At 38.5% G+C, this 12,628-nt stretch overlaps 1 protein-coding gene across 1 annotated transcript in view; it reads right to left on the bottom strand.

Moving 5' to 3' along the window:
• Positions 1 to 298: 298 nt before the first annotated feature.
• Positions 299 to 12,628, bottom strand: part of LOC129372440 (probable G-protein coupled receptor 153) — a 34,474-nt gene continuing 22,144 nt past the window's right edge. The window contains exons 3-6 of the mRNA XM_055049764.1: positions 10,648 to 11,077; positions 7,773 to 7,962; positions 5,574 to 5,758; positions 299 to 3,680 (exon numbers count right to left, since the gene is read on the bottom strand). Coding sequence (XP_054905739.1) covers positions 2,832 to 3,680; positions 5,574 to 5,758; positions 7,773 to 7,962; positions 10,648 to 11,077 — 1,654 coding nt within the window. The 3' untranslated portion in view covers positions 299 to 2,831. The remainder of the gene's footprint in view (positions 3,681 to 5,573; positions 5,759 to 7,772; positions 7,963 to 10,647; positions 11,078 to 12,628) is intronic.

Here is a 12,628-nt window from a genome sequence, read left to right as displayed (position 1 = left end):
TAAGAGAAAACAACAAAGAAGATGTTTCACAAAGTTAATTAAAATAAAGATTATTAGAAAAGAGGTGTAAGGTATGAGAAAAAAGAAAGAAATCCACTAAGACGCCTCCCACCCCCAAAAAATTATCAATGACATTTGATTAAAAACGACGTTCCTTATTTTTTTCCCATTGTTTAAAGCATTCCAAGATCTCTTGCTTATCCAGGCTTCGGAAAGCAGACACTAATCATCAGATCAACAGTTTCCACCTAAATCCAGTGAACACACACCGGAACGATTGTACACACAAACTCGTTGGTGTTTTCATGTGAATTTAATCAGTCATATCATGTTAACAAAGTCATCAACTCAACAAAAAAACTAACATTTAACGTCATTCGTATTTCAGTAATAAACTTTTGAATATGTCACAAAAAATGTTTAATATCCTAAATACAACAAAATGAAAAAAAAGTGTACATATACCTAGACCAGAGCAAAATATGACTGTGCAAGGTGATTTGCTTCCCAAAGAAAACGTGTTTAAGCAAAGCTGTTTGACTGAATGGTCAGATATTGGTAAGAAACACTCAAAATTTGAACTAAGCTGCTGTTTAAAAAAAAAGGCATAAAGCATAAATGCCCAATAAGTGCTACTTTATTCATTTGGACGGTGATGGTAAAACAAAAAGATAAAATAAAATAAAGATGAATGAAGGTGCAAAAGGGGATCATTTAAGTTCTTCATGCCAACTTAATAAGCTGCACTTTATCAGTGCAAATACATTCACATTCACAGTAACTAACCAAAGCTCTCATCTCGGTCTTCCACTTACTGTCTTCATTGCATTATTTTAGCAAATTATCACTTTGGAAGAGATGAAATGTAGTTTGTTGATTTATTTGGAACTTGTGCAGAAAGACCTGGTTGATTTTTGGTAAAGGTGTTGCCATGTTAGAAACTATTGTCCATTCTACTTTCTGAACATTTGAATTAAAAATGAGAAATGTAGATCGTCAAGTCGCTTGTGAAAGTATTCCGAACCCTTGAGGATTTTTAATGATACCTTGCCACATTACAACCACAGAAGTAAACTTAGTTTTATGAAATTTTGTCCAACAGATCAATACAAAGTAGTGCGTAAATGGTAAGCGGATGGACAATAACTCACGTTTTTTCAGTTTCTGTTAAATAAATTATAATCTAAAAATTGCGACTTAACACTTTGTCACCCATAAGTAAAATCCAGCCGTCTTCAGAAGAAGACCGCAGTTTGAGAAGAATAGTAATGTCTAATGAAAGTTTTGTTCAGATGGAAATTAATTAGATTTTTAGCTTTTTTATTTTACTTGTGTGCAAAACACAATTTGTGGCAGAAGATTAACACATCGTGTTCTGTTGAAAACACAATCTTCACAGTGAAACGTCATAGTGGCGCCATTATGCTGTGGGAGCGTTTTACCTCAAGATGCATGATGCTAAAATCAGGGCAGTCCAGGAGGAAAATCTTCACACGTTTGGCCTTCCTGTTGATCTTTCATAAAATAATAAAATACACTGAGGTTTGTGGTTGTAATGAGATAAAATGTGAGATATCTCTGGGGACAGTCTCTGCAAGGCGCTACAGCTTCCCGCTAAAGAATTATAGGGGTTTACTGGGATTTAATCTTCACTTTACTTTCGCAGAGCCCGGTCAATTAAGCAAAAGAAACATGAGCCTGACTAAACCTTCCCAAGCTCGTTCATTTTCACATGTCACCCAGGAGAACCAGGTCACTTATAAGTTGAATTTTAGTTCCAATTTATGGTTCATAATTTGTGCTTTTCAGCTTTTAGAATGTATGTGAAGTAACTAAATGTACAGTGCATCTGAATCAAAGCATGGTGTGAAGTCAGATTATTGAGGATCAGCAGGGGGAGTAGAAAACACAACTTGCATATTTGTCTTAAAAGCTGTTTGTCATGTAATGAGCTACATCTGTGCCTCATTATCACCAAAGTCAAGTAAGATAAACCTTTGGGAGGAAATATTTCATATAAACAGAAATTTCCAAAAACATAAATATCCAATGTTTTTTCATATTTACATAACATCTGAATTCTATTTGGAAAAATAAGTCTTTTCTTTATTTTATTATTTTTTTAATAAAGGATGGGTCTTCACGTTTTCAAAAGATCACAGAAACCGTTAATTAGGCAAATGATGGAGTGGGATTGAAACTCATTCTCCATTTTATGTGAAAAATGTTTTATAAAAGGTTTTATGTGGTGACTGGTAATTTGAAAACGAAAGAAGTTGAAATGACACCTGCACTTAAGCAAAGATGAAGGAAACTTTACTGTATTCGGGAAAGCTTGTGTTCGTACCACACAACAAAAACACATTACAGGCCAAATGAAACACAACTCAAGTTCAAGATTTTAAAAGAAGACAAAAGAAAACATATTAGAAAAAGATCCTTATCAATGCACATGAAAATATTTTATCCTCCTATAAGAGCCAAACGACAGAAACAAGGTTCAGGAATGATCACACCAATTAAAAATAGTTCCCTTGTGTCGGTGCTGGCAGAAAAGTGTTTGTCACAGGAGAGTTTGCGTCGCGACAGATAAATAGCTGGATTAATCAATGTTGTCTCCAGCCCACACATGAAATCAAGGCCCAGTCAAAAAATAGGTCCAAAGTTCCTAAGGCCATCTAGGATAAGCAGATGCTTACCTCTGGTAGGTAAGAAAACTGAGTAATGGCACAAGTAAAAAGGTCGATATGTTCCAGCCTGTCACTTCTCTTAACCCACTGAGGTTTTCAATTAGATATTAGGTCCTACTATTTATATCAACATGCTTTGCTTCAGGTAGTGGAGCCAACAGAATCAGAGTGAAAGGTAATGTACCCAGAGGACGATGCTGAAGGTGTGCTGAGGAAACTGTTTGTGCTGCGTTTACTCTCAGCTTTGCTGAGGTGCTTTTGCTTCAGCCAATCAGCTCCAGCATTGGACACGGCACCTTCACCCGTCCTGTGCCTGCTGCCAGAGTGCCCTGCAGTCCTCTCTCTGCGTCGGGGTGAGCCCCCTCTGTCCTGCTGCCCCCCGTCACGCTGGCCTTTACTGCAGCCCTTCCCTGAGCCACAAGCGCCGTGGCTCGTCTTACCAGGGGACCGGTCCGGTTTGGGGGAGCCCTCTGGTGAGTTGCCCCTGCTGCTGCTGCTCCTCTTGTGCTCTGAGGTCCGCCTGAGTGCCTGGGGCTCCCGCTCAAAGTCTGTGAGTGGAAAGTGGGGAAGGATGACGGCGTGCTGCTCGTACACGTTGGGGATGAGGGAGACGGTGGACATGCGGCGCGGGCTCCTCCTGGGGCTCGGCACGGGAGTTTCATCTATGAAGTTAATCACCTCGTCGCGGCTGAAGCACCGCAGCTCGTCCTCGTAGCGTTCCCCGCCGCACACGATGCGGGGCAGGTGTCTGAGGGAGTGCATGCTGTCCTCAGATCGCCGCCGCTTGCGGTGAGGGTGGTGATGATAGTGGCTCTCCTCGTGGTAGGAGACCAGGCTGCTCCTGCGCCTCTCGCGGCGCGGCAAGGTGGAGCTGTAGTGGGCAGTCACTATCACGTCCTCGGTGGAGCCCCATCGATGCAGGTATGAGGGGATCTGGTCGCTGGTCCACATGTCTGTTTCGTCGTGGGAGTATCTTCTTGTAGGGGGCACCTGGAGGAAAGACACAAAACAAACCCTTCATAATAAAGACTGATACGTTAGACTGCATAAAATACAACACTGGCTACAAAAAACATGGTAAACATGCTATTATCATTACCATCCTTGTCAATAATATAGATTAATACATGTAGGATTTATCGGCTTTATGTCAAGATTTAATGCAACCTAGATTTTTATTTGTGCTAATTCAGTTTTTAGAGGTTGTTTACTGAGGTCAGTAGAGAAAAATTAAGCAAAAACAACCTATATTCTGCACAGTGCGCTGACTCAAAATCAAATCCCACATGTAACAATTTCAAGCTTCTATTTCCTCAGTTTAAGAGAATTTTTTTGCATAAAGTTATTCTATTTCTATAATCTTATCTTATAAAGGTTTCCTACTCGTTATACTCACATTGTGTTCTGACAACTATTCAAAGACAGTGGGTTTGTCAGGATCACGTCAAGAGCCTCAAGACTGATATCAGTCTGCCCCCCTGTGGCGTGTTTCAGTAAATGCAGAGAATTAAACAGCAGACGATACAGTAGCATTGAACTCTAAAGGTGAGAGAGCTGGACAGCAGAGGGCAGCACAAGCTTTAGAATGAGTGGAGATGCAGGACAGACAGGGAAACGTGGACACAGAGCAAATAAAGCCACAGAGGCTTTATTCTGCCAATCAGACACCTTGCAGTTCTGAAGCTCAGGCTACACTTAATCGAAATCAGAAGGATTCGTAGACACGGGTCACATTTGATCTACTTCGGAAACAAGGTAATAAACTTGATTGAGTCAAAGTTCAGTCAGTCATCCTGTAACTGAAACAGCAAGTTTATGTTTTCTTTTTTGCAGGCACACACAAAGATCAACACGGTCTAATACAGCAAAATAGATCTACTGATGAAAACAAAAGACAAAAGATGATGGACGGGGCACCGAGTTGGTACAATGGAGTGATGGCTACTGTATACATCTCTGTTTGCTGACGTCTTAACCACAGTCAGGTTAAAAACACTGTAAACGTTGCGTTTGAAGTGTCCATCTTTTATGTTGGACATTTGATGTATTGGGCCCAATTTAAAATGGACCTCATGATACTTTTTAGTTTTCAATTTTTACTGAATAACACAAAGATGACACAGTACTACTGTCAGATGCTTTGCGAGAGGAAATATTGTATGGTTGGGAATTGCTGACTTTGATGTTACATATCCCCACTACAGTCTTTTAGGACAGTTCAAACTATGATTACTTTAAACCACGTTAAGGTGATATGAAATCAGAGAGGGTAAAAGATTATTTTCAAAATGGATGCCAATGTCTGAATCGAAGCAAGTATTTTCATTCTGAACTTGTTGAACTGCCCTGGAAGGCTGCGAGTTCCAGCTTTATTGCAGATGCAGTTTGAAAATGAGCTTTTTCACAGCTCTTCATCTGACTGGGATGGAAGCTGGATTGAATGAACACAATGCTATTTTTTTTTTTGCAGAACATGAGCAGACATCTATATTGCTTGAAGAAAATCCTGAAATGTAGAAGGCAAGTCAATTACTACACTGCTACTCTCTTCCACAATATTGTAATGTTGTTTGTAAGTTCATGACTGGGACATAGTACTTGGTAAATGGAGCACAGTTAATGTATCGATGGAACTACTGATGGTCATATTTACCAAACATTAGTCAGCGTGAGAGTATTTTAGATTCACCCTAGGAAAACAAAAAAAAGCCCCCCCAAAAAAACCTGTTGCAAATCAGACAGAAAGCATCACAATTATTACCATTTCAATCAAGCTGCTGCAAAGGCATACAAGGCCACTTCACCATGCATTCAATAATAAAGTCAAATTAATTCAACTGATATAAAAAAAAAAAAAGAAATGAAGGAAATCAATAAATATACCTGCAAATACTGCATTTTATCTTCCTGTTGTTCCCTCAATGGATACCCTTGCAGAACCCCCCTTTCTAAGGTTGAGAACTCAAACTTGGCATTACGGTCTATCGTCACGATTTCAGGCGCCGAGCTATAGTCATATGGTCTGTCATATATTAAGTCGGCATGAATTCCTCCGTCTTGGCTGTTTTCTGCAAAGTGCAGAAAAGCACGAGCGTCAGGATTAGAGAGCAACGAATTCCATACACAAGACAGACAGACAGACAGACGAATAGAAAGGAGAAACAAGTTCAATCGTTCTCTGATTTGTTGACTTCTCCTAAGTGTGTTCTCAGGAATGAAAGCTCTAAGCAAAGTACCAAGAAGAGATAGCCAAGGAATTGCTTGTGAAATTCAAAACCAAAACCAGAATTGTTGCATTAAATGTGATTTTTTTTTTAAAATAACTGTTTATGTTAACAACAAATCAATTGAAGATGGGTATAAAGTGATTTTGAGGATCAATGTTGGCCAAATGGATGGAGGATGAAAGTTGCTATTTGCACAGGCAGCTTTGCATGCAAAGTTAGTAGCTCTGGGAAACAGGAAACAGTTCTTATACATACAACTGTGATGAGTTATACATGGCAAGCCCTCTGGAAAAAAAGATAAACAAAACAAAACAGAGAACTGGGAGTGTTAATTATCACACAGAATATGAACTGCCTTGTGTTTTTAATGGCACCCTTTGCACAATTTACAGCTCTGAGGAAAGGCGTCAAAAAGAGAAAAAGGGTCAGAAGGTCTTGAGGGTTAAAAACGGGGCAGGAGGGATTCAGATACGGTTGAGTTTAAACAAAAACAGGGGGAGACATTTTTAGCCCAGTTCATGTTTCTACCTGCTGCATGATTATCATGTGACCTCATTTTAGAACCAGATGTTGCAGAAGTGTCTGTTTTCTTGGTGGAAATTTAAGCTGCACTGAATTCAAATTAATTAACTTGAACTGAACTAAATCGAGTTGAACTAAGTACTAAATACTTGTTGAGTACGTTGTGAAAGAGGTAGGTTCACCGTCTGCATCCTGAGACTTTCTGATGTTAGCTAAGTGTTGACTAATGTGTGTGTGCCTTTAAATGACTTCAGACAGCAGGTGACTTATCACTGCACAAATGCAAAAGAAAAAGCAAAAGAAAAGAAAAGAAAAACAAGCATAAAAAAACATTTAAAAAAAATCACTAAGTCAATGTATTTTAGGTTTGTAACCAATACCCAATTGTTTTATTCCTGACTTGAGGGAAATATGACCATCAAAATGACACGAATAAGCATCTTAACAGCATTTGGTTCACTTTCGCTAAAAGCTGTCGACCGAATGAGGAATCCTTTATTCTGTTGCTCTCTCAAGAAAAGCTTTCAAAGGGAGAATAGCCCATTTTAAACCATTACAGTAAAAAGACAAACAGATGCCTTGTTAAGCAATGTAGCTTCATATATCTGTAGCAGTTTTAAAGCATAAATACAGACGTCATAGAAAATAAAGTTATAAGCACTTTATAAAGCTACACAGACACTTGTCCTTTCAGTTTTTATTTCATAACAAAGGTCACATGATAACATTTGACCTGTAACTTGAGCTCATGTACAGATTAAAGAAAAGTAATTAAAGCTGCTTTAAAAAAACTTAATTGCAAGAGTTCTAACTTAAAAAGTACACAAAAACAGGACAAAAAAACCCCTACAACTTGTGATTTTGAGATAATAGCTTCAAAATCACAGAAACTTTACATCAAACAGTTGCTGAAGTTTAAAGTCTTTTCAAAGAGATGGCAGAGAAAGTGCTTGTGTGACTGTTCTGTTTTTCTGACAAAATGTAGAATAGAGGAACAACTACTGTATCATCTATCAGCTTTATAATCCAGGACCTTTGATCAATAAGAAAAATAGAAATGTTCCCTTATTTTCTTGACTGAACAGAAATAATTTCACCTGAAGAGATTCATTTAACATGTTTCCTAGAAAATATTCAGTTTTTGTTCTTTTTAGTCATGAGCAAATTGAAATCCATTTTCTTTGGACTACTCAAGAAATGTACATAAAGAGCTTTCCTTCATTAATTTAACAAGTTACCAATTAAAAAAGGCTTTAAACATCATCAACTGGGCAGGTGCAAATGAGGGAAAAACGGAGGCGGAGCAGAAGGGAGATGCCTTACAGTAACTTACCCTCATCCACTTCATCGTTGGACATGATGGCGACACACTTCTCCCACACCATACGGATGTCGGCCCGGTAACGGTCGCAAGCCCAGAGGAACATGGGCAGCAAAATGGACTGAGCGATGGAGCACCACAGCACACACAGCACCATCCAGTTGTAGGAGCGGTCGAACTTCAGACTGGCAAAGCTCACCACCTTTTCAGAACCAAAAGGAAAGTCTTTTACAAGTTGCAATTAGGCTTTAAATGTCACAAATAATATGATGCTATCAATTTTATCAACATTCAGAAAACTGTTTAGGGAAAACATTGAAAACATTGAGAGAGCTGCATAAAAATACTCTTATGATACTCGCACTCTGGTCAGGCGTTAAGGCTGCATGATATTAGAGGATCTTGTATTGGTGGCAATGATTGTAAATTTTGTGATGATAATCAGTCATCAGGCTATTTTTCTATTTCCTCTCTTCCTTATCTGTGCTTCCATCACTCTGTGACCTTTAGGATTTTGACCAATGACCTTTGGTCAAAAAGTCATTGTATAGACTCTGTCTACACTAGCGTATAAAATGCAAGTTCAGAAAACTTGGGAGGACATTATTAGCCGACAATTATAGCACTTCAAACAGTCCTTTATGGTGTGACTATTGCACAATGACATACTGCACAGTCTTATCAGACATCTATAATGACATTACTAGACCGTAAAGCTTAAATAATGGAGCACAAACAATTTACATCAGCATTAAAGGGACATTGCCTCATTTCAGTGTTAATATAAAAAGGAAAAAACATAACACACAAAAACACCAACAGAAATCACAGCGAGTAGGTGATTACAATTATTAGTATTCTTTTCATGCAAAACAACAAAAACTCAATCTGTTCAACAGACTGAGAAACGTCAGCTAACATTGAACAGAGGCCACTGACTGCAACGCTGACGGTGTTGTAGCAATGACCAAACCCATCACCAAGCAGCCGGCCAAGTACAGATGGCAAAACATTTGTTCATACAACAACTATAAACTCTGCAGTTTATAGTTAATGAAGAGTTCAATGAGTCCTTGCACCAGTGGCTGTTCCCTCTGGGAGCTACAATTAATATTTCTAGCAGGTGCTCAGTACTGCCAGAATTATTAAGTGATGCATAAAAACTGGAAGTACAGACCAAACAGGCTTATAGTTTACATCTAGTATATGTGTTCATTTTCATCAAACACATGTCAGTTTGTTTAGGATCATTTAGTGTGCGATTATTGTCCCAAACTTCAAACAAATATACACATAAATCACTTTTACATGCAACCCTGAAGTTATTGATCTTAGCATCAAAACAAACCCCATCGAGACCTGCAGACATTGTACGAGCATATGGTTTTGTTTCTGGGTTCTCCAAGTTACATGGATTACTCCATGTAACTCCATACACTCCAAAACAAAGACGCAGTATATTTGTGCGCGAATAGCTTTTCATGCATTTAAATAGCTCATTAGATCAGGACCAGAAGACTTGCTGTTTTGTTCACCGCACTAGAAACAGGATCTTTCATCAGTAATTCAACTCTATGAAACAATATAAAATGCAGTGTGCAAATTATTATTATTTTTTTTAACAGAAGGAGTGGATTATCTTCAGGATAATTAAGCAAAAAGACATTTTTAACACAGACACTGAAATAAATTGTCCCAGCATAATGCTACATGCACTGAGAACGCTTTGCACCAAAAAACCGCAGCACTGACTCAAAAGTATAGCCGCTTCTCATGATGACATTTGTTACAAAAAGAAGAGGTCTAGTGAAAATACAAATAGAGAAAAAGAATGATGCGCTTCTCAAATAAGAGGCCCTTGATTTGGCTGAGCGAGTTTTTTTTTTTTTTCCTCTCCAGCTTAGGGGCAGGAAATTTTTTTGGTTTCACGTTAAAATTACAACTTAACAAAAGAAAATAATTCAAAATCTCCAAAATCCAAAGTGTCAAAATACAAATGATCTTCACAAAATGTACACATGTGAAGCAGAGGAAGAATAATTCTAGATTGAGACGCTTCAAATAAACTGATAGCACTTACAATGCTTGTTCACTGAATAGGTCAGGTGTGTATTCAGTAAGTTCTCAAAAAGGGAATTACATCAGTATTTCTTCTGAATGTACAGCAACAAATATTCATGTCCTCTTTGTGAAACACTGTAATTGTTTTGGATAGACATGATGTGATTTTAGAAAGCTTTATGGATTATAAAAATATTCAGCAGAAGGCCTTTGCAGACAGACATAACCTAAGCAGCATATAAACTTTTATTGTTTTTGTTTTTTAAAAGTAAATTACTGTTGGAAAGTTAATTTACCAAGCTGTAACTAACTTGCTTTCAGGAGGCCAGGCTGGTTCATTGTGGATACCAGAAAAAAAAGAAGCCCGAAGCTTTCAGTAAACACCCAACTTTGAGAACTTTAAATGTCTTTTGAATGGGGAAGATGTGAAAAACTATTAACTTATTCACTCAAGATTCAGGAATACTTTAACTCAACATTACCCAAGATTACATAAGCAAAGTCACATTCTCTGCATATTTAATAAAGTGCTTTAAAAACAAAACTGGAAGAGATGGTTTGACAGATAAAAATAAGGGATAATAGGGAGGAAATATGCCCAGCTGTTTTGCCTGTCTGTTGAAATCAACAACTTCAGATTCCATGCAGTGTGATTCATATTTATTGAATTGCATGAATCTAAACCATTCTTGCAAATCACGGGGTAATAGTTTCCAAAGCCACATTTCCTCTTTTTTTTGTCTCTCTGACTAACATGACTCCATTTTCCATTGAGAGCTCAAATTTGACCATCTAACCTCTTAGCCACTACCTACAATAAACTCACCAGTATGGGGAAGCCAGTCAGGAAGTCGTAGATGAAGACGATGCCACTGATCAGGTAAGTGATCTGCAGCGAAGTCTTGAGAGGCTCTGATCCGTCAATGGATGATCTGCGCTTCCCCTGAGCATCCTCCACCACGATGGTCGGGACATTGAACTTGTTCTTGTCGGCGTTGTGGCCCGCCTGAATGGAGAAGGTCTGGAAGAGAGCAATGCCGATGCAGATCACGCCCATGGCAACGCTGCCGCCGATGAGCAGCAGGAAGCACACGCCGAAGCCCAGGCCGATCTCTGTCACAATGAATCTGCAGTCGGAGGTGTAGAAGCGATCGATGGTGTCGTGCCAGCCCACTGCTGGGAGCGTGGACAGGATGAAGGACACCATCCAGATGCCCATCACTGTGTGAACTGCCTGCTTTTTGGTGTTACTCAACCTGGAAGCATAAGCAAAGAATTTTGTTTCAATTCAGCAAAGCTGTTAGGGCTTCAGCTTAAATAGGCCGTCGCTTTATGTTCTGCTCCGTAAGTGCTGCAGCTTATTGGTTTAAAGCTTGTGAGTCTCGTCTTCTCAGCAAAATCTCAGAGGTATTCCTGCTGAAACTTTACCAAAGTTACTGTAGAACTGGAAAGTTGACAAAGCCCTGCTAAAATGTTTGAGTTTGATAAATTATTTATAACTTATTTCAAAGTCAAATCACCTCAATCAAATGGAAGAATGGACAATCACCTGTTTGCTTAAGTGAGAATGTAACTGGGTCTATATTAATAGTTGTATATTTTCACAAATTTTTTTCTTTAATGTATTGGTCCGCATATATTTGACTGTCTTTGTGTTCCTCTGTGTCTGCTATAAGGGGTTTAGTCCTCCAGCTCCGCCTTACTTTCTTCTTCTTTTGTTCAGGGTCCTCCAAGACTATTATAAATATGAAGTTATTAATTTCTTCTTCCCTGTTGTTACTCGTTATACTGGGGAGAGGAAAGTTTTACAATCCATTGGAATTCTTTCATTTATTTTGTTCAAACGTTTATTTTTCCTTCTGTATTAATGATAGGTGTTTGGATATTTTCATTTTCATATAACGCCTTTATAACATTTGATGCATGCTAACACCATTATTTTGCATAGATCGGGTTGGAAAACTGGAGCACACGCTATGTGCTAATGCTAATATCTCCCGATTGACAGATTAAATAAACGACGACCGCCTCCAAACACAGACTTGGTGTTTTGTGGTTTGTCCGATCACCAACATAACACACACAACGCAGAAGTCCACTGGTCACACTAACACCATTAAACTAACAATTTGATGAAGCACCCTTGATTCAGTTTCAACTCTCAGGCTTCTTGTGTTCATACGTGCTGTAAATTATAGTGAACCTGAGTAAACTAACAAAGTTCAGCTGTCCTAGTGAGACGTTCCAGACATCGGTTCCTTTTCCTTCTTGGCTGAAGCTGTGTGTTGCTGAAAAGCAAACATCATTTAAATCTGGGGTACAAAAACTATCCTCAGCTTTATGTAAACACTGTTCAACATGAAAGACAGCCACTGATAAATGGAGAAAATGTAAGGCAACACGGACAATACAGAAAACTAGATGTAATAAAACCATCCAATTGAAACTAGTCAATAAATCTGCCCAGAGGCAGACAGCAACATTGAATCGGCTGCAGAAATGACTAACAACTTATTTATTTAGTTCTAAATGTGAAAATTTCCTTGTAACAACCTGGACTTTCAATATAGTTTTCTAACTCTGCTCTTTTGAGTTTTGTTTGCATTTCTAGTTATAGTAGTGTTCAGTTTTTGTGTTCCCTTTTTTAATCAGCACTTTCTCCCAAAGCCTTTCATTCCACATCTGTTCTGACCTGCAAAACATCCAGTCACTAAACTCCTAATGGTTTAGTTACTCCATTGTCAGATCCAGCGTGTTCTTGAATTTTAGGTTCTGTTATTGAACTGCTTCATTCATTAAATTCACTC

This window comes from Poeciliopsis prolifica, unplaced genomic scaffold, assembly GCF_027474105.1.
Source record: "Poeciliopsis prolifica strain line A6 unplaced genomic scaffold, Auburn_PproV2 SCAFFOLD029, whole genome shotgun sequence".
Lineage (NCBI taxonomy): Eukaryota > Metazoa > Chordata > Actinopteri > Cyprinodontiformes > Poeciliidae > Poeciliopsis > Poeciliopsis prolifica.
The sequence above is the reverse complement of the archived record's forward strand: the minus strand, read 5'-3'. Positions and strand labels throughout refer to the sequence as shown.